Source organism: Pogona vitticeps, chromosome 1 (genome assembly GCF_051106095.1).
Source record: "Pogona vitticeps strain Pit_001003342236 chromosome 1, PviZW2.1, whole genome shotgun sequence".
In the NCBI taxonomy this organism is placed as follows: Eukaryota; Metazoa; Chordata; class Lepidosauria; order Squamata; family Agamidae; genus Pogona; species Pogona vitticeps.
Genome location: NC_135783.1, coordinates 77,753,866 through 77,776,238, shown reverse-complemented (window position 1 = coordinate 77,776,238; position 22,373 = coordinate 77,753,866). Strand labels below are relative to the sequence as shown.

The 22,373-nt window shown below is 42.1% G+C and overlaps 1 protein-coding gene across 16 annotated transcripts in view; it reads left to right on the top strand.

Moving 5' to 3' along the window:
* The window catches only part of PHACTR2 (phosphatase and actin regulator 2), a 134,928-nt gene that overhangs the window by 108,072 nt on the left and 4,483 nt on the right, over positions 1-22,373 (top strand). For all 16 annotated transcript variants that reach the window (XM_078383285.1, XM_078383282.1, XM_072995837.2 and 13 more), the window contains 6 exons: positions 3,214-3,404; positions 4,350-4,506; positions 5,565-5,620; positions 9,427-9,488; positions 11,037-11,174; positions 15,284-15,360. In XM_078383285.1, coding sequence (XP_078239411.1) covers positions 3,214-3,404; positions 4,350-4,506; positions 5,565-5,620; positions 9,427-9,488; positions 11,037-11,174; positions 15,284-15,360 — 681 coding nt within the window. The remainder of the gene's footprint in view (positions 1-3,213; positions 3,405-4,349; positions 4,507-5,564; positions 5,621-9,426; positions 9,489-11,036; positions 11,175-15,283; positions 15,361-22,373) is intronic.

Here is a 22,373-nt window from a genome sequence, read left to right as displayed (position 1 = left end):
GAAAAAAATAGCTAAATTCTTTTTTAATCAAATTTTAAAATAGTACTTTTAAAACCATAAGCAGAAATGGTAGGGGAAAGCAATGTTGCAAGCCATTAAAAAAGACAGAGAGTGAGGGAGCAAAAGAGAAAAAGCTTTAAGCAAAGTATCAGTCAAATTGTCAGTCATTTCAGTTAGGATGCTTTGACTCTTAAATTTGTATCTGAAAGTCTTCCAACTGAGCTTCAAATCTTCAGTTTAAAATTTGTATGGTGGTGTTTTCTTTTTAAGATTTCCGCATTGTTAAAGAGATGCAAACTTTGCTTGTGGCGGAGAGGGGGTGAAACAAGACTTCAGTGCTCCACTCACCTTACATGGAAAATTTCAGAAAGAGTCAACCCTCAGATTATTCCTGGCCTGATAGCAAAGTTTGCTTCTTACGTACAACTTTCCTTTGTCTTATTTACTGAAACACAAACCAGGACTCTCTATTTTATCTCATACTGTGCTATTTAAAATTGAAGAACTGAATATCCTTTTTAGGAAGGATCCATCTCTTTTAGTTCTCTTGTAGTCCCTCCTCCTCTGAAGCTCTTTGCTTCCCTGTGCACTATCAGTCAAACAATTATCTTTCTCTATACAGAAAATTCATATTAAACATTCAGAATAAATTGTGTAATTCAGCAGATGTCAACAAAAGGCTAGCATACCATTTGGAACGCATCAGGGGACCCCTTCATAGAAACAACGATGATTTTCCTGGAGTTGTAGCACAGAAGTTGTATAAAATGGAGGAAGCCTAATGAGGCTGGATGTAGCCCAAAGTGTTAAGCTGCCTGTCTCTGGTATATATGAATAGTGGGGAAAGAAGTTGTGCACATTTTCTCATTGTAGGTATGCACACTTGTATACTGAATATGGCATCTGAATTATGGATTCTGAACTTGAATATGTTTCTGAAGAAACACTTTTTAATTCATTGGTAGTAATGAGAGATGCAATACATAAAATGAAGTGCTGTTGCAGTAAGATTATATTAGCCACAGAACACTCGCATGGTACATGAAAGTAATTACACAGAGCAAAGAAGTGTGGCTTTTTTCTTTATTATACAGCATCAAATTGGAGGCTCACCTGTCTCTTCCTCTTGTGCTCTAATTTCTTCCCTCATTTTCTGATTTGCTGTAAATCATGTTTTGTTGTTATGGTTGCAACCAAACCATAGGCAAAACAGAGGTACCATTAAGACTAGATGGCATGGCCTGAGTCAGGAGGTTTCAAACAATAAATTGTCATAGATCACAAGCTAAATATGAGCCAACAGTGTGATGTGGCTACAAAAAGGGCAAATGCTATTTTGGGCTGCATTAATATAAGTATAGTTTCCAAATCCCACAAGGTGCTAGTCCCCCTGTATTCAGCACTGGTTAGGCCTCACCTTGAGTACTGTGTCCAGTTCTGGACACCACACTTCAAGAAAGGTGTGAACAAATTGGAACAAGTTCAGAGGAGGGCGACAAGGATGATCAGGAGGCTGGAAACCAAGCCTTATAAGGAAAGGCTGAAAGAATTAGGCATGTTTAGCCTTGGGAAAAGAAGGCTGAGGGGTGATATGATAGCACTTTTAAAATATTTTAACTTACAAGAGCTATTGGCTGGTTTTGCTCATGAATGGTCTGGACTGGCTGTGAGAACCACAATTTATAATTCTGTTTAGGAATTAAGACTGAGATTTTTAGAAATTCTTAGCACTGAACTTGTTCAGTGTGGCACTTTGCACAAATGGTACTGCAAATATACAGTGTCAGTGTCTGAAATCCTGCTGATGAAATGCCTTGATTGACAATAGACTCTCATATAAAGAACCTGGTGTTTTGAACTACATTGGCATTGGTCTGGTATTGTCTACTTGTATGTAGTCTGACTCTGATCTGTCTTAATCTATCTGCTACTTTGTTTTTCTTCCCTTTTTTCAGGTTTTAAGTGTTGATTATTACTTTCAAAGTCTGTTTGCCTGAGACAGTGCTGCATAGGTGGTTAGAGAGCTTTTAAAATATTTGAAAGGCTGTCATACAGAGGAGGTGCAGGATATGTTCTCGATCATCCCAGAATGCAGTACACACAACAATGGGCTCAAGTTAAAGGAAACCAGATTTTGGTTGAATATCAGAAAAAAAATTCCTAACTGTTAGAACAGTACGATAGTGGAACCAGTTACCTCAGGAGTTGGTGAGTGCTCCAACACTGGAGGCATTCAAGAAAAACTTAGATAATAACCTGGCAGATATGCTTTGATTGTATTCCTCTGTTGAGCAGGGGGTTGGACTTGATGGCCTTGTAGGCCCCTTCCAACTTCCTTTTTCTATGATTCTATGACCTGCCAGGTGCAGATGTAGATGATGGAGGCCAGCAGTGTCAGTATCTTGCATAGGCATAACCATAATGCTGCCAGTCACCAGAGTGATCCCTCCCTTCTTGTTTCCAGACATTTACAGGACTTTGACAGTGAGGCCCACTGAGCTGAAAAGCACCAACACTTCATGCACATCTAACAGTCTCATTTTCCTCAAATGCCTGTATGTCGCATATAGGCCCATAGGCACTGTGTCAAAACAAAAATGGCGGGTGCCTTGCCAGTAGATTTTTATATGGTGCACCCTGTTGCCCAGCCTCTTCAGATGTGAAGAGTAAAGCTCCAGCACCTTGCCCAGGGGCCCTTCAAACCTGGTGGCACTTGTAACCGCAGACCACATTCAAAGCTCAAGGCTAACTTACAAGAGCTATTGGCTGGTTTTGCTCATGAATGGTCTGGACTGGCTGTGAGAACCACAATTTATAATTCTGTTTAGGAATTAAGACTGAGATTTTTAGAAATTCTTAGCACTGAACTTGTTCAGTGTGGCACTTTGCACAAATGGTACTGCAAATATACAGTGTCAGTGTCTGAAATCCTGCTGATGAAATGCCTTGATTGACAATAGACTCTCATATAAAGAACCTGGTGTTTTGAACTACATTGGCATTGGTCTGGTATTGTCTACTTGTATGTAGTCTGACTCTGATCTGTCTTAATCTATCTGCTACTTTGTTTTTCTTCCCTTTTTTCAGGTTTTAAGTGTTGATTATTACTTTCAAAGTCTGTTTGCCTGAGACAGTGCTGCATAGGTGGTTAGAGAGCTTTAGTGCTTGTGTTAATATTGCAGTTCTGATTTGTTTCTTTGTGTGGCTATCCAGTTCTGTTAACAAAGACAACCAGGAAAATGAGAATCCTAACCAAGCAAGTCCTGCACCAACAGATGAACTTTCTGAAGCCCTGAATACTTTAGAAAGTGAAAGCAGCAAAGAGAATCACACTAGTGACTCAGATTCAGATGGACCTATACTCTACACGGATGATGAAGATGAAGATGATACAAGCAGTGAAAGTAAGATGGTTAAATAAGCAACAGTTAGTTATTTACATAGTGGAAAAATCATGCTTTTTCTTTGCCACCACTTGAATGTTTAGGTTTCCAGTCTTAAATGCATTTAAAACATGCTTGGAAATAATGTGTCCAGAATTACAGTGACAATTCAATAATGGTGTTGGACAGAGACTTGGGAATCCAGATTTTAGTCCCCATAAAATTCAGTAAGTAGCCTCAGGCCTGTTACACACTCCCAGCCTCATGCATCTTACAGAATTGTTGAGAGGATAAAATGGAGAAAAGGAGAACTGTGTATGCTGCCTTCAGCTCATTGGAGGAAAAGTGAGATGTATGCATAACTAATAAATAAATGACAACAATGAATTAAGAAGAGAGGCAGAGGAAATGAGAGCTGACCTCAGTGGCACTCTGTCATACAAGGCCGTGGTCCCCAACCCCCGGTCTGCAGCCCAATACCAGGCCGTGGCCTTGGCAGGACCGGGTCTCAGAGACGGATCTCCCGCACGCCCCCCTCCATGCATGCACACATGCAGGGCCCCCCACGTGCACACACAGGTGTGCTGCCCAACCGTGCATGCAGGGGTGCCCCGCCTACCCACCTCCTCACCCTGCCCCCCAACTGGTCTGCAGTTCAAAAAAGGTTGGGGACCACTGATACAAGGGATTAAAGGCTATGGCACATTGTTTCATAGGCACTAAGGAAGGTAACAACCTATCTTTCAGGTTATTCCTTTTCTGTGGTTATCAGAGGATGAAGTGGCTTGAAACTGTTTTGCTTCTGATATTCATTAAAATTCCATCATTAAAAAAGGAAAAAGATACAGTTAGTCCATGTGTTGCAATTGAACATTCTTGGTGGAATATGACATGTTTAAACCTGAACAGCAATGAGTGAACTAAAACTCACTCCTGCTGCCTTCTTCTCCCTCCACCTCACCCCAGGTTCTTTAGCAAGTAAAATACGCCGTAGAGATACTCTTGCAATCAAACTTGGCAACAGGCCATCAAAAAAAGAACTGGAAGACAAAAACATCTTGCCAAGAGCATCTGAAGAGGAGAGGCAGGAAATTAGACATCAGATCGGCACAAAACTAGTGAGGTACGAGTTGTAATCTCAGCGAGTCTGGGAGATGCAGCGTGGGAGCAAAAACAAAGGCCTGGCTGGTCCCTGCCACAGCCATTGTTTCCCCTTTCTTTGACCTGAAGACAGGTCTTAATACCATGAAAGAAATAAGTTATACTTTACAGTTATGAACTTGTTGCAAACACATTACATTTAGTATTGATGACTTTCTTTTCAGCAGAATAGAGGGAGTTCACTAATCCCATTCCTTCTGCAACTATGACAGTATTGGCAGTAACTTTCTTGGTCACATTTCAGTCTGACTCATTCACACTTCTGTTAAACCTAGAGAATTTCTCTCTCTCTCTCTCTCTCTCTCTCTCTCTCTCTCTCTCTCTCACACACACACACACACACACACACACACACACACAGAAAGAGAGAGAGAGAGAGCACATCACAATTCAAGTAACTTAAGATACATTGGAGATTTTTTTTTGACAACGTGCATGCACATAACGTTTGTATTACTATGAAGTTATCTGATATGAATCAGAGAGCATTTTGCTTTGAATGAGCAGAAGTTTCTTGAGGTGAGCGTTAAATATGCATGCATTTCAAAACACTGGTTCCTCTTCATACCAAAGCAAATATACACAGCTGTTATTATAATTATGTGTTTCTTAAGTTGATTCCAACTTCCAGCAACCTTATGGCTAGTACCCTGTTAAGTAGTTCTGCTTCTGTAGTAGGGGTGACATCACAAGCAGCAGCACTAATTGAAAAGTTCCTGATTCAGTCTTGGGTTCTGTGTGATTTCATCTTATTCCACATGATTTCCATGCAATCAAAAGCCAAAGCAAGAGTTCTTTAATTAGCAGCAATCTGCCACTGCTAGAGATACCATTCCTGCAATGCCAGTGGAAGTCATACTGACCTATGAAGTCTGACCATTATAAGTGTTAAATGTCAGTTTAATTCCAAAAAATCATTTGAAAATCTATCTATCTCTTTCAGTATACTGAAATGGGTTCTTTTGATTTTATGTCTTAAAAACTGATATTTTAATGTTTTTATTATTGATTTATTTGCAGGAGACTTAGTCAGAGGCCTACTTCTGAAGAATTGGAACAAAGAAACATCCTGAAGCGTAAGCATTCCGATCTGACTGATGTCTGGCCAGACCACATAGTAGTGGATTTACATTCTGAGAGTAGCTGTATTTCAGTAGCATTCTGGCATTATATTCAGTGATTACATTAATAGGCTTCACTGAGAATAAGGTGAAGTTCAGAAGGCCAAAATGTCTCATGACATACTCTCTTCCTTCTATCAAAGTGCTCTTGAATTTAATTGAGTGTCATTGTTTCTTTGATACTTGATTCCTGTGCACTTTTTTTCTATATGAGATATGAATTATCTACAATCCTTGTCTGACTTTCATGATGATGCAGAATGTCTGGCAGGCTCTGCCCACACATTTGTTGCTTAGGTAGAAAGGAAGTGGTGCCATGCAGCCTGAAAAGGCAAAGAGTAAAGAGCTGAGATAATATCAAACAAATTGAAAGCAGAGATCCTATCAGACCCATGCTTTCCAAAGCAAGGAACCCTTGAGCAGTGAGGAAAAGGGGTGGACAGGGATCCACTAGGGATGGGATTCTTGGAATTCAAGGGCTCCCAGTCCCAGAATTTGGCAGGGACTCCCTAAGTCGAATTATAGGGCCAGAAGCCCTCAAACTAGAGGAGGTAGAGCAGCCGCTTCACCTTCCTGCACCACTACTTCAAACCATAAGTGAAGTGCCTTACTGCAGTGTGGGAGTTGTTTGTTTGTTTGTTATTAGACTTTTACCCTGCCCCCCTAGACAACGTCTACTCGGGGCGGCTTACGTGGATAAAAACACAACAATATGACAATATAAAAATCATCTAAAACACAATTTTAACACTTATTTCTAAGTGTTGTGAGGGTTCCCTGCTACTCACAAAGGTGCATGGGAGAATTGGTGTATGGAGGCAACCTCTGTCAGCACCTGTTCCTCCTAATGTACTTTTGCACATTGAAGGGAATCCTCACAAGTCCCATAGTCCAGCATGGCACTTGTCTAATGGTTTGAAGCAGTGGTGCAGGAATGGCATGGAAGTGAGAGGAATGCTCTGTCCCTTGCTAGTTTGACAGGTAACAGTCCCATAACTCAGTCTGGAGAGTTTCCAATCAATTATGGGACTGGGACTCTTTAAATCCCGGAAATTCCATGCCTAGGAGCCACCGACCAGCATCTGCAACCCATGCAACTCACAACAAATTAGCTCAAGGCTATCAAGAACATGGGGTGGTGAGAGCTTTAAAATGTACCCACCTCTGCTCTGCATTCTGATTGAGGTCCAGCAGAGTCCTTCTATGAACTGAATTGGGTGGATGGTTTTTACTAACTGTTCTTTCCTCGTTATTTGGGAGGATCTCTATACTTTCCAATGTGAATGATACATCCTGCGCACCCCCTGGAAACCTGATGATAGCATGTGATGATCCAGAATGCCAATTCTCTATCTATATTGAAACTTCATAGATTTCTCCAGAAATCTGATCACAACAGATGAAACAAGACAGCTTATACCATCACACACAGTAATTTGAATTGAACATCTTGCTTTGTGACCAAGACATAACACCTGTATACTGGTTTAATAGAAGCCTGACTATTTTAATATTTCTAAATTTGTTACTTTAATAATCATGGTATGTTTAGCAAATTGCAGTGCCTCTGGGGTTGAACATTGTACCAAAGCTGACTTTACACAGTGTAACTGTATATGCCAACCAAAGAATATTAATAATTGTTTTGTACTTAAAATCTGCTTTTTGCACCATCCCAATATTCTTGAGCTCCACTATCTTAGCTTTTTCATTTCTTTAGCATGCCTACAAGGTAAGTAATCTCTAGGGGGATATAGTGAAAAGTTTAGTTTTGTGCTGTTGAATTAGCTGAATTGGCCTACATGCAAGAAATAGGATTTCCATCAAGCCATTAAATAGATCTGAAGGCAGTATGGTATAAAAGTCCTGTGTTTGCTTTATACATCAAAATCCTTATGCAAAAAGAAGCTCCATGAAACTGGAGGCCAAACCAGAGTGCACACAAAATGGGCTGAGTATCTGGGCTGAGTTGATACTACATTACCTGTGAAATTGTAAATAAATTTTGCAACTTAGACTTGCATTTACCACATCAGCTGATCCATTTTCAGCATCTCTGTAGTGTTATGGTATACAGACTGGCATTGTGGCTTGTGGCTGCAGTGTGTCAATTGCAAAGCCACTTTGTGAAGAACACAACTGAAGACAAACAATCTCACTTCCATATTGTCGATGTCCCAGTGGGATTGTATGTCAGTGATTTACTCTCCTCTGAAGCCCATCCTTGGTACATCCATTACTTAATTTGCTACTTTCCATAGCCAGGATGAGTTGTATTTACTTCATCCAGCAGAGATAATACTGAAGTTCAGTCCAACAGAAATAGTATCAGAAGTTCCAAAGTGATGTTTTGCCTGTCATGGTTAACCAAGGCAGCTAAACAGTGAATGAACAGATGGGGAGTAACTATCCAGAGAAGATTAGTGGTGTTGGACTATTGTTACAGGGCTGTTCTGATTCACTTCCTCAGTTCTGAGAGAGTCTTGATTCCTGCCTTAAGATACAGTGGGACACAATTTACAGACAAGAGATACTGTGCCGGATGCTTACATGAAAGAGATAATAATGTCTGGCTGACAGTTCCCAACAGAATGGAGGAGAGGCTCTTTGTCCTTTTTGGTACCTCAAGAGGAAGAATGGTCAGCTCTACCAGGCTTGTAGTTTGCTATAGTGAGCAAGACTGACGTTATGCACACACATAGAGTGAGAAGTGAAACCCTTTACCAGCTCTTTCAGCTGATAAAGCCAACTTGGGTAGCCTGTGGCTCTCCAGATGTTATTTGATAGTTAGGTCAGCCCTAGTCACCACACCCAGTATGAGAGATGTTTACCAATTCTTGGATGGCCATAGATAGTCCATCCTTGTGTTCAACTGGCTAAAGGGAAAGCTGTTATTTAACTGCAGAGTAGTCTCTTGCACAGGTGTGAACCACCTGAACTGATGACCAAGATCCCGGTGTAAGGGCAAAGCTTAACTCTCCCCCAGATCCTCAGAAGACGTGACAGCCTGTCACTCCATAAATTGGATAAGCATTACAGTTAGGGTTGTGTTTATTTGCCTTACTTTGTTGTATTTGCTTTTTAGACAGTGAGCTGGAAGCAAACAGTGTAGTCACTTGAAGAGAGTAAGCTCAGATGGAATAGTTATTTCTGAATATGATAGATCCTTTTCTCTCTTCTTCCCTGGTATGAAAGTTAGCATGTACGACTCAATCAGTCATAGGGAGGCTCTCAGACAAGGCTATTTCCCTTTATGGCATGTCTTCAAACATGCCATGTATTTTTAATGATTATATATATTTTATATTGATTTTTATGTTGTAAGCCGTCCCGAGTAGACATGGTCTAGAGGGGCGGAGTATCAATCAATCAATCAATCAATCAATCAATCAATCAATCAATCAATCAATCAATCAATCAATCAATCAATCAATAAGGTAGGGAAGAAAAACACTTTGCCCTAAAGCACTAAAATATATTAAATAGAATAATCGTTACAGATTTTAGGCACACATAGTTCTGCCATTGTTTTGGAAGGATGCTAAATCGTATTTCTAAGATTGGAAATTACATGGGCTGCTTGTCCAAGGTTTCTTGATGATGATTGCTGAATGGTCATGAAATGAAGAGGGGAGATGATGGGTAAATGAATAAAACAGTAATTGGAATGGGTCAATAATATGAAAGTCAATATATGTGTACCCACAAGCCTAATCTATTGACTCTTAACTTTGAATCTGCCTATGTTTGATTTAAAATAGAAAAAAATGAAGAAGAGGAGCAAGAAGCTAAAAGAGAACTAAAGCGCAGTCTCAGCAGAAAGGTACACAAAATGCCCTCTTCAATTTCAATCAGTATATGTTCAGAGTCTAACGTATGCTAGATTCACTCACTGTATTGTGAGTTTTTGCAATATTGGTGTCATGGAAATACTTGAGATGCCTAGGTGATGCACTATACTTTCTAATATCCATATTCTATCTCCTACCTTGGTGGGAAAATAATGGTGTTCCGTTTCTAGTTGCGCCGGCCACGTGACCACGGAAATTGTCTATGGACAAACACTGGCTCTACAGCTTGGAGACAGGGATGAGCACTGCGTCCTAGAGTCAGACATGACTGGACTAAATGTCAAGGGGAACCTTTACCAACTTAACATCATAGTATATCATGCCGGGCATTTCCTGCATGCAGCCCATATTGATATGAAGCAAGGAGACCCAAAGTGACTGTATCACATCACATGATAGGGAAAGAGGAAACAGAGTTACAACAGCCATGGCTCTCCAACATCAACTTTTGAAAATGCTATTCATTTTCATTCCTTAGCAGAATGCAAACCCTCCTTGAGACACATAGTAGCCTGAAGACTATCTTGCCGACTGAAACTGATTTCAATATAAAGGTATCTGTAATAAAAAAGATATGTACAACCCCATGGCTAGTTTTTCTTATGACTCATTTCCCCCTTAATAACCCCTATTCAGTTGTTTTAAAATCTGGAATGATCAAATAGTTACAGGGGAGGGGCTCTCCCTCGTTTAACACTTTGTTTACATGAGCAGCAATGAGTCTGTAGAGAAGAGTTTCCAGTGACCCTATAAAATCTTCTCTTCAGATGTCACTGTTCACATGAACAAAGCAATAAGGGGGCAGAGCCATCTTCTCCTTTTTAACCATACTGATGATTTCAGAACAATTAAATAGGAGTATGGTGTTATTATACCATATGGGGATGACAGAGGACGAGATGGTTGGACAGTGTCATCGAAGCTACCAACATGAATTTGACCAAACTCCGGGAGGCAGTGGAAGACAGGAGGGCCTGGCGTGCTCTGGTCCATGGGGTCACGAAGAGTCGGACATGGCTTAACGACTAAACAACAACTGGGTTTTATCAGTCCAGACTTTGATGTGGTTTAGCCAAAAACTGCACAGTGGCTGAAATCCAGTAGTAAGCTGCAACTAGAGTAGTCCCATTAGATTAGTGACAATTTGGTGAATCGGCTCCTCTGTAAAGTCCATTGATTCAAAAGGCCTACTCTAGTTGAAGCTTATTAGTCAGCCATACTATGTTAACATTTTGTTACTAAATGGCTGATGTTTATTCCAGTGATTCTGTGTCTCATACAAAGCATCAGACCAATAATACTCTTTACCAGATTTTCCTTGTTAATTTCAAATGGTTATGTAAAGAAATATCATCTTGTTCAAATTAATCAAAATTCTCTCTTCAACTGTGTAGGGGTTATTGGGTTCTCATCATACATTTTATGATTCTAAGTACTGCCCGTTTCCTGTATTTTATGTATATTTTCTGAAGTTAGTTCTTCTCTGCTATTTGGCTTATTAAAATTCCCCTCTTTTACAGCTCAGTTTGAGACCAACAGTGGCTGAACTTCAAGCAAGAAGAATCCTTCGCTTTAATGAGTATGTGGAAGTAACAGACTCTCCAGATTATGATCGTCGTGCTGACAAGCCCTGGGCAAGGTTAACACCTGCAGACAAGGCAAGAGGCAAAAACTGGCTTTTAAAACTTTGTATCCATTTCTTTAAAATTGTCTGCCCTCTGATTTTTATAATAGACTCCTGCTACTACCCACAGTTGTCATTGGTCCCAGTGAGAATAGGGGTTCATTTGAAAGGAACTAAATCTAGCTTGTTTGCATTGATCAAATAGCTCTTTAGCCATTTGTGTCTTGTCAGTCTGAGTAAAACTGGTAAGTAAAAAAAAGCTAAGATAAGCAGAGGGAGAAGAAGGAGCTTTGGCTCTCCCAAAAGCTCTACCCACACCCCTCCAGTATGTTGACTGGGCTGAGCTATTATAAATAGAGGGCATCATAGCATCCACTTGAGTAGTATAATGCCTAATGTTGGTTTAGGGAAGAGCTTTTCATATCAGCCTGGTTCACCATCTGTTTATCCCATTTTTCTCCATAGGGAGACTAATAGAAGGTAGGATCTGAACTGTAATCCTGCTAAATGACCCAAGAGGGCACAGATTTCTATTCACCACTTCCCTTTATATTCCCTGAAGAAGAAAAATAAGATACTTAGGCCTCAACTACTTTGTATTTGTTTTTTTAGTTCTAAATATTTTGCTATAGAGGCTGGAACTAGACAATATGGCTGTTGTCCAGGTGCTGCTAAAAATGGCAAAAGAAGACCTTTTCCTCCAAGTTTCATACTGATAGTAAACAGGGCTGAGGAAAAGGCATGACCAAGGAAGTCTAGGTTACTTGTAAGAGTCCCATCTGAGAAGCAAATGAGTAGGACAAAAATAAGGTATGTTGGGTTGAACTAGTGTAGAGTTACGGTTGCTATTGTATGCTGCTAGTCCTCCTCATATGGAGAATGCTTACACATAAGAAGCCCTTCTTTACTTCTGAGGAATCCTTTGCTACAGCCTAATAGATCTCCTGAGCATGGGTATTCTGGCCTGCCTCTTAAGATACTATAACCGTTGAAGGCTTTTTGGTTGTTCTGCTTCTGAAGCAGTGCACTTTTCATTGGGGAAGTGGGGTGAGAGAGCCTTTGACAGATTGCCCAAGGGCCCAGTCTCCCCCTCAGCTATTGTCATGGGTGTGTGAAGATTCTCAGTCATCCAGGTGAGGTTATCTGGAAGATGACTCATGGCAAGTGGACTTCTTTCCTATTAGGTTGAAAGGTAAAGGTTCCCCTTGACAATTTTTGTCCAGTCGTGTTCGACTCCAGGGGGCGGTGCTTATCCCCGTTTCCAAGCCATAGAGCCAGCGTTTTGTCCGAAGACAATCTTCCGTGGTCACATGGCCAGTGCGACTTAGACACGGAAAGCTGTTACCTTCCCACCGAGCTGGTCCCTATTTATCTACTGGCATTTGCATGCTTTCGAACCGCTACGTTGAAACATTTCATTATTTGTCCAGGTAGTTTCTTTACTCTGAAGAGAGTTGGTAGGAGACCCCTGATATATTCTCCATGCTAGTTTCACTTCCCTCTGGTCTGAATCGGTTCATTAGATGGACAAAGGACTGTGGATGAGTGAAAATCCCACTCAGGGACCTCCTACCAACTCTCCTCAGACTGAAGAAGCTACTTGGATGAGTAGCGAAACATTTCAACCTAATAGGAAAGAAGTCCAGTTGCCATGACTCAACTTCCAGATTGTCATGGGTGGTTTGTGCTCTTAACTCATTTCTGGGAGTCCTGGCTTTTCCGGGGAGGAATCCCCCAGTGGGGGTAGGACATCCACCACCACTACTCCACTCCATTGTCAGGCTTGGAGAAGCAAGGGAATACAAAGCAATGTTGCTTTACTAGACATTACCACAGTGGAGAGGAGAAAAATATATGTTTAAGATCAAAGTCTTGTACCTTCTAGTAATATGTTGCATTCACCAGCTACCCTGGCCACTATGATGTATTACATGAAACATGAGAAAGGAATGCATGAGCAGAAAGTCCTGGTTATGCCAAGGTTCTCAGTTGCGTGGAGGGAGCCTAGAGGCATTCTCATGATGGCCTAATGTGCTAAAACAGGAGATATCTATGCCAGTTCTTAACTTTTCATGTGCTATATTGCTGAAACAATGTGTTTCAGGTTTATCACAAGAGTTAAACAAGTTAATATTCTGGTGAAACAGGAAGCTGTGTCATTGTTGTGACACAGTGTAATCATTGTATAATACTGTAATTCTGTCTTGCTCAGAAATATCAGTACTTCTCATTAGGTGCTTTTTATAAAGATTATTAGAATATATTATTGGTATCCTCAGGAAACAAAGCATAGAGTAGTAGTACTGCTGATTTTCAGAGAGCAATCAGGTCTGAAAGTGGTGATTATTTTGTAATGAAAGTAGCTGTGGTAATACCTGTATGAAGGTAACCAGCCTTCTAATTACTGGTGAATAAAGAAGTATCCAACTGATTGCTGTCTGCAGTTTTAATGTCAGTGCCCATTATCCCTGTAAAATACATTGAATGGCTGTTGTGTGTTAACATCTGCTATTGGAAGACAAAGGTCTGGAGTATCCTCGTGTTACCTGAAACTGAATTGGCAGCTAGTGTCTAGATGAGAAGTATTGTTTGTCTTGCATGTCTAGTAGTCATCTGCATATCTGTGGCTCGGGAATCACAGATAGTCTAGTCATCAGAAAAGGGAAGAATATTACAGTCTGAGCAACTGCTGTGCATGATATGCTAGTCATCCATAGGTTGCAATCTCTCTTCCAGCTGCACTTTAAACAGTTGGCTGGTTAGAGTGATACATTCTCTCTCTGCCACTGCCTTCCGCAAAACCTTTCATACCCACATTTCCTGTTGGAATATCTCTTTGATGAGCAATAAATCCTGTTTTAAATATAGAATATGAAAACAATATGTGAGTTGATGCAACACAGGAGCACTCTTGTGTGCCATCTCCTATGGTTAGGGAATCACAAGCTTAGAAGAAGAGAAATGACCTTATAGGCCCCTTCCAACTTCATTATTCTATGATTCTGTGAAATATCTCTACCCTAAGATGCAGGTGTGTTGAAGTCCTTTGAGCAGCTCAGTGGTGCCCACATTTTGACAGCTGTAGCACAACTGTTCCAAAGCTGTCTGTATTATATGTAGAGCTTGGAAACCGCAATATTTTTATTTTACTAGAACTTTTGTTTTACTTAGAACCTTTCAGTTAGCAGCATTGTTTGCCATGCTGGCTGGGGGACTGTGGATGCTATCATCCAGAAAAGTAAGTTTCTCAAGCTCTGGACTAATAAGAGGACTTATAGCACACTAATATGTTGGTATTTGTCCCATTTCTTAGCTACCTTTCAAGATCATCATGATTTTCTCAAGCTGGATACAATGGTAATTTAAAAAAGGAGAGTATTCTCTCTCCTCCATGAACTGTATTGGGAGAAACATACTGTCTACAGACTAACTGGTTTTAAATCTATGGATCCATTGCTGACTAACAGTAATTAAGGGCTACTTCACGTGACTTTACTTTTCTACAGAATGTGAATTCTGAATTCAGCTGTGGGTTTTAAAGCCCAATGTTAGTTTTGGAGCAGTAGTTTCTCTTGACATACAGTACTTTGTGACGTACTTGAAATGCCATGACACATCTCCACATGGCAGACCAGTCATCTTTACTAAATATTTGACTGTACTAGGATGAGAAAGAACAAAAGTAAGAGAAGAGTCAGTTTAGACCATCAGGCAGAAAATATCCCTTGGTCCTTTCCTGAATGGCCACCAGTGCCCACGGTATCTTATAAGATTACTGTAAAGACATATATTGCTGTAAAAACTCACAATAAATTATATCTGAAATTCTATTAAATATCACATTTTCAAAAACAGAATGAACACAATGTAAAAACCATAAACACAATGAAAAATAAGCACGGCACCTAGCGTTACAAAGAAGCACGGTACCCAACTTGTTCAACCATCAGTCAGCGGCCAAATGGTTGCCTAAAGAAAATGTCTTTGCTTGCTGGCAGAAAAGCAGGGTGGGAATCTGTCTCGCCTCCCTCATAAGGGAATTTGATTTTATTGTATAGGTCCAATATTTTGCAACATTAACAGTATTTTATTGTTTCCATTTAAGGGGAACCTGATTTCATTTTTTTTAAATGTTTTAATTAGGCAGCAATACGAAAAGAATTAAATGAATTTAAAAGCACCGAAATGGAAGTGCATGAAGAGAGTCGACAGTTTACAAGGTAAGGAATGAATGGCTTTTTATCATTAAGCCACATAGAGTTGCTTGCCTTCTCTTTTTTTAAAGATTGACAGAAACTTCCAGCATTAGACCATTGCTCATTTCCTAATGAAAACATGGGGATGCAAAAATTAGCCATATGATCCATTCATACAAGCAAGGTTCTGGATTGGGCCGTACATTTATTAGGTCAATAAAAAGCTACAAAAGCTGAGGACTGGGCCTTAAACAGGGCAGTTGCCAGATATGCAGACCAGTCCAAACTTTTCTTTAAAGAGGTGGGAGCCTGTAAATGGATGCCTTGTTGCTTCTGCCTGAAACTGCATTTTGTTACAGCCTGACCCCATGAGCCATGGCCATCGCATTCTGGCCCAGGTTTTGGATGTTCTTCTCGAACTCCCAAGTTTTCACAACCTTTGCCTGATAAAAAGTTCTGCAAAGCTCAAAAGCTCTTACAACATTTTATTAACCCAGTAAAGGCATTGCTTAATCCAGAATGTTGCTGGATTAAGAAATGCCTTTCTTGCTGTTTTTTATTTGTGCTATTGATTAGTGTCTGTAGCAATTATATACTTCGTTTTATATTTTTGTTGTACACCACTCAGATAGCAATTGGCTAGATGAGTGGTATATAAATTAAACAAACAAACAAACTGTGATAAAAATGGAAATTTTCTACAGGTATCTGATAGCCAAGATAGTAACTAATATTAGTTAGTTGATTTCCAGTTACCTGGTTTCCTGTTGAATGATGAATTAAGTTCGTTCGTGACTTTGGAGCAGACTGTTCTGAACCTTGAAATGAAAATTTATCTTGCGTCTTAGTGAGATTGCTATATAAAAGTCACATACAACTTGTGACTTACCTCATTGGATACAGGACCTTACATTAAAGCATTGCAGGTGTTTGACAATTGATATTCTGACAGATGGCCACTTTGTCTTTGACACTGTTCTCCAGTTCTTTGCCTGTGGGCTTGCCCTGACGTAGTACAGTGGTGCCTCGCATAGCGAGGTTAATCTGTTCCGGATTAACCTTCGCTATGCTGAAGCATCGCTGAACGGGGCAGGGATTTCCATTGGAACGCATTAAACATCGTTTAATGCGTTCCAAATGGGCCAAATACTCACCGTTCAGCGATGCTTCAGGATGGCCGGCAGCCATTTTCGCGCCCTCGCCTCGCTTAACGAGGGTGCGAAAACGCTGTGCGCGGCCATTTTGGGCCATTTCCAGGCTTCCGGCGGCCAAAATGGCCACCGAACAGCTGATCGTTGGGGTTCGTTTTGCGAAGATCGGTAAGCGAAACGCTTACCGGTCTTCGCAAAGCGAATTTTGCCCCATTAAAAAAACGTTGAGCGATCGCATTAACGATCCGAAAAAACGGATCGCTATGCGATTTCATCGTTATACGGTGCGCTCGTTAAGCGAGGCACCACTGTATATGTACATCTCACATTCATATTAGGACTTACGGGAGATAGGGGCTTTTCAGAAATTTCCATCAGGAGGCAAAAATGAAAAGGTCCCTCAGTCTTATTGGACAGAGAGGGTTATATGAATATAGCATCAGTGTGACGTGTGGCTCGTATCTGAGATGGTGCGCTGTCTTCTCAACAATGCTGCTGTTATTATAATGTTACTACTGCTACTTCTAAGAGTACACAGTGTGACAAACCCAGACCTACTGGAGTATGCCACAGTTTCACTAAGCTGCCACCAACCATTCCCTATAAGAAGTCACACAGACCAGGGATGGATTTTTAACAAATAAAAGAACAAGGTTTATTTACATAACACACAGGGAAAATAAAATGATCAAATGAATAAGATACAGTAACGTGGCTTAGTCTCAATCATACATACACTAGTTTGGTTCACACAGAACGCATTTAACTAAAGCACAGACCCTGAACCTATCAGTTCTGGCTAACCCTACAGACACCTGAACCTATCAGGTTGGTACTGACTGACACACAGTAGTACCCTGTCTGACACACAGACTCCCACTCAAGCTTCTTCTCTCAGCTCTTCTCCAGCTTCTTCTTCAGCTCTCCTAACTTCTCCACACAAACTCCACATATATATACAGTACAGCCCCTCCTCCTGATGTCCCGCCTTCCACTCCCTATAGGATGGAACTTTCCCTCCAACCCATGACAGACAGGTAACATCAGTGCTGTATGTAACACCTCCCCTCTTTATAAGTTGTTTTGTAGGGGGAAAGCTAAGGTGCTTTTCACCAAAAAACAACCTGGATCCAAAACATACAAAAACAGTTATACAATAACATACAATACCATACTTACTGTCGGATAAACATATCAATTAGGCATTTAAACATTTACCATTTACAATACATCAAGTTACCTTTATTCATACAAACCAAGCATGTTTAATACACAAGTACATTTAACCTTTGGTCACCAAAATATATACATAGTCCATGTTTCTTTCGCCGTCTTCATTCTTCGGGTCTTCTTGACAAGGCGTCAGCAACACAGTTCACTGACCCTCTGACCACCTTCACTTCAAAGTCATAGTCTTGCAGGTTTAAAGCCCACCTCATAAGTTTACTATTGTGGGTTTTCATTGTCTTTAACCATTGCAATGGTGAATGGTCAGTGCACAGAATAAAATGTCTTCCCCAGATGTAAGGCTTGGCCTTCTGGATCGCGTAGACTATGGCCAGGCACTCCTTTTCCACGGTTGCCAAATGTCTCTCACCTTTCTGGAGTTTCCTACTCAGGTAGGACACTGGATGCTGGTCACCATTTTCATCCTCCTGGCAAAGAACTGCTCCTACCCCGCTGTTAGACGCATCGGTGTAGATGATGAACTCCCGGTCGAAGTCTGGAGCACGCAGCACTGGATAGTTGATGAGGGCCTCCTTCAACCTCTGGAACGCCTCGTCACAGTCGCTGGTCCACGGGATGCGGTCATCAGTCTTCTTCCGCGTCAGATCGGTCAGCGGAGTCGCCATCTTGCTAAACCTCGGGATGAACTTTCTGTAGTAGCCCACCAACCCAAGAAATGATTTGACTTTTTTCTTGGTGTTGGGTCTAGGCCAATCACGAACTGCTTCTATCTTGGCCTCTAGGGGTTTGATCACTCCTCCCCCTACTATGTGACCCAAGTATTTTATTTCTGGGCTACCCAGCTGACACTTGCTCTCTTTGCAGAGCCTAGGCCAAAGCACTCCCTCCCCTGGGTTAAGGTGCCTCTCCCTGCCTTCCTGGTCATCCCAAGCTTTCTTTCTGACCTTTTGAGCTTGCAGGGTCTCTGCTGCTAGCTCTAGGTTTCTCTTTAGGTCATTCCTTAAAGAGTCTATATATGTCACAACGTCTTGTGGGTCATCCTGGGTGATCTGCTCCCAATTTTGTTTGATCAAATCAAGGGGCCCTTTCACCCTTCTCCCAAATAAAAGTTCAAACGGACTGAACCCGGTACTGGCTTGTGGCACTGATCGATAAGCAAACAAAAGGGATTGCAGCTTCTGGTCCCAATTGTTTGGATTCTCCGCCAAGTAAGCCCTAATCATGCGCATCAGGGTCCCATTGAACTTCTCAGTTAACCCATTACTTTCAGGGTGATAGGCAGTGGTTTCCTTGTGTTTAATTCCACAGATTTGCCATAACCGTTTCATGAGCTTCGATGTAAACGATGCGCCCAAATCTGTGATTATTTCTGAGGCAAATCCCATCCTGGACATATACCCCACCAAGGCATCTGCCACTGTGTTAGTTTCAATGTTAGACAAGGGAATGGCTTCAGGGTACCTCGTGGCATGGTCCACAATGGTGAGAATGAACCTGTTCCCCCTCTTTGTGGCCTTGGGCAAAGGTCCCACAATATCCACCCCTATACATTTGAACGGAGTGTCAATCACAGGCAAAGGGCACAACTTTGCTTTGGTCCTGTCACGATTATTCCCCTGCCGCTGACACACATCACATTTTTTACAGAACTCCCTGATCTGCTTCCCTATGTCAGGCCAGTAAAAATTCTGTGTGATTCTCTGCTGTGTTTTGTTCACCCCTAAGTGCGCAGCAAACATGTCAGAGTGCCCCCTTTGTAAGATCATGGGGCGATACTTTTCAGGTACCACTAGCTGACTTCTGATCCCATCTCCCCCTTTTGAGATATTCCTCAGGGTCTCTCTATATAAAATCCCCTTTTTCTCTAGAAATCTCACTGGGGTTTCAGGTGTTAGCTGGGCGTCTGTCACCTGTTCAAAACACTTTTGGAGAGTGGCGTCTGCCTTTTGCTCTTGGCCAAATCTGCTGTCTGTGGTTAAGGTTTCCACCACAGCTTCGGCACTCCCCTCTGCTTCCGTCTCGGGCTCATCAGTACCCCCCTGAACTGTCCCCGTGGTGGCTTGTGAGCGTGTAATCACTAGCACCCGTTTCACATGTTCAGCCAGGTCATTTCCCACGAGCACGGCTGCTGGCAGAGTCGCTGAAATCGCTAGCCGCCAAACTCCCCTCCAGCCTTGAAAGTTCACAGGTACCTCCGCTACTGGCAGTGAGATCACCTGTCCCTCAATCCCTGCCACCTTTATGCTCTCATTTGGGATTACATACTCCCTAGGAATAATATCTGGATGGCACAGGGTCACCTGGGAACAAGTATCCCTTAACCCCCGATACTGATGGTCAAGTATTCCTACGTCCACCCCTGCTGTTTCAAACAACTGTGAATCTGTTCTCACAAGTAAGCAGCGCCTGACCTCCACAAGAGGACCATTTTCCTCAGCCTGATCAGCAGATGTAACTGTTCCAGATTGAGTAGCCATGGCAACAGGCTCCCTCAGTGACACGGAGCTTTGCTCTTTCTGGACACAGAACACAGCTTTTGGCTTGGTTCCACTCAAATCATGAGGCACATTTCCTTTTAGCTGCTTTAATTTCTCACACTCTGAGATTAGATGGCCCTTTCCTTGACAGAAATAACATTTTCTGGTGTATTTTGAGTCTTTCTCATCTGATTTTGGTTTTCCCTCCAAAATCTGAGGTCTTGGTTTCATGTCTGAGGGCTTCCCTTCAGCATGGGCCCCTCCCCCTTGCTGGTTTCTTCCTGGTCCCTGAGAGTACTTGCTGTAGGTTTCTTTGGGTTTACCTATCGATTTCCCCTCAGCACCTAAGGGCTTTCTTATTTGGGAAATAAAATCTGCGATCTCGGCCGCTTCCGCCACAGATTTCGGTTTCCTTTCCCTCACCTGGAACTTCAGTTCCCCATGCAGGACTGAGTAAAACTGTTCCAGCGCTATCAAGTCTTTGAGCTGCTGGAAGGTCTCTGTCCCCTCCTGAGACAGCCATTTCTCTAGCAGCCTCACCAGTTGGGCCCCCACTTGGGTAAAAGTCTGCTCTGGTTTCTTGGTGAGTGACCTGAATCTTTGCCTCAGCTGTTCCGCATTTATCCCATGTCGGGCAAACACCAGTTTTTTAAACTCAGCGAAGTCCTTCAGCAGTTCCACTGGCATCTCTGCATAGACTTCTGCCAGGCTGCCACTGATTAAAGATCGCATAATGGTCATCTTCTCAGTCTCCCTTACTGAGAAGTCCACAAACGCTCTTTCCACGAGGGAAAAGAACACCTCAGGGCAATCTCCCTTGTGGTACACAGGGAATTTCTTCAGGTCAGTTTTAGACAATTGGCCTCCCTCAGAATCCCTATTGTTATTATTGTTCTGATTCATCAGTTCCAATTTTCTCAACTCAAACGCCATCCTTTCTTTTTCCAGAGCAATTTTCTCTCTCTCCCTCGCCATTTCCATTCTCTCTCTCTCTAATCTTTCTTCTTTCTCCATTTTCTCTATTTCAAATTGTCTTTGCCTTTCCCTTTCCTGCATTTTTTCTCTCTCTAATCTTTCCTCCACTTCAAATTGCCTCATCCTCAGTTCATGCTGTTGGGCTATGAGCAATTTTCTGAGTTCTGGGTTCTGTTCTCCCGTGCTGTCACCCTGCACTGAGCCAAATTCATCCTCAGAACCTTGGTCTACCTGGGGGTCTTTCACTTCACCCATTTCTGCCATTTGGCTTCGAGTCAAGGGCATAATCCCCCCCCCCCCAGAACAGGCTGCTCTCAAAAGTCAAGCCTCAAAATAAAGCGACCACTTTTTTTTTCCTTTCTTTTGCCTCAGAACCAGCCTTCTATAGATTGCTGCTGTTCTTCAGCACTAACTTGCAACTGTAGCCAGCCGGAGTCTACCCCCCTCTGCTAGGCCTCTCAGCAGACAAGCTAGATCACTGCTACTTTACACAGTTTTGCCTCAGCTTTTTTCCCGCCAAAACAGGTTGCCTCAGAGCTCCCTAATCTAGTCTCCCCAGTTGGCACGTTCTTCCACTAGCGCACCTCCCCATGAGATACGCCTAGAAGATTACCTACGCGCCCTCAGATTGTCCCTGACTAGACCCCCCTTGCTCTGGGCACACTTGCCAAGGCTTTGCTGGACCACTGGACCAGTCGTATCCCACACGCTGGACACCAATCAATGTGACAAACCCAGACCTACTGGAGTATGCCACAGTTTCACTAAGCTGCCACCAACCATTCCCTATAAGAAGTCACACAGACCAGGGATGGATTTTTAACAAATAAAAGAACAAGGTTTATTTACATAACACACAGGGAAAATAAAATGATCAAATGAATAAGATACAGTAACGTGGCTTAGTCTCAATCATACATACACTAGTTTGGTTCACACAGAACGCATTTAACTAAAGCACAGACCCTGAACCTATCAGTTCTGGCTAACCCTACAGACACCTGAACCTATCAGGTTGGTACTGACTGACACACAGTAGTACCCTGTCTGACACACAGACTCCCACTCAAGCTTCTTCTCTCAGCTCTTCTCCAGCTTCTTCTTCAGCTCTCCTAACTTCTCCACACAAACTCCACATATATATACAGTACAGCCCCTCCTCCTGATGTCCCGCCTTCCACTCCCCATAGGATGGAACTTTCCCTCCAACCCATGACAGACAGGTAACATCAGTGCTGTATGTAAC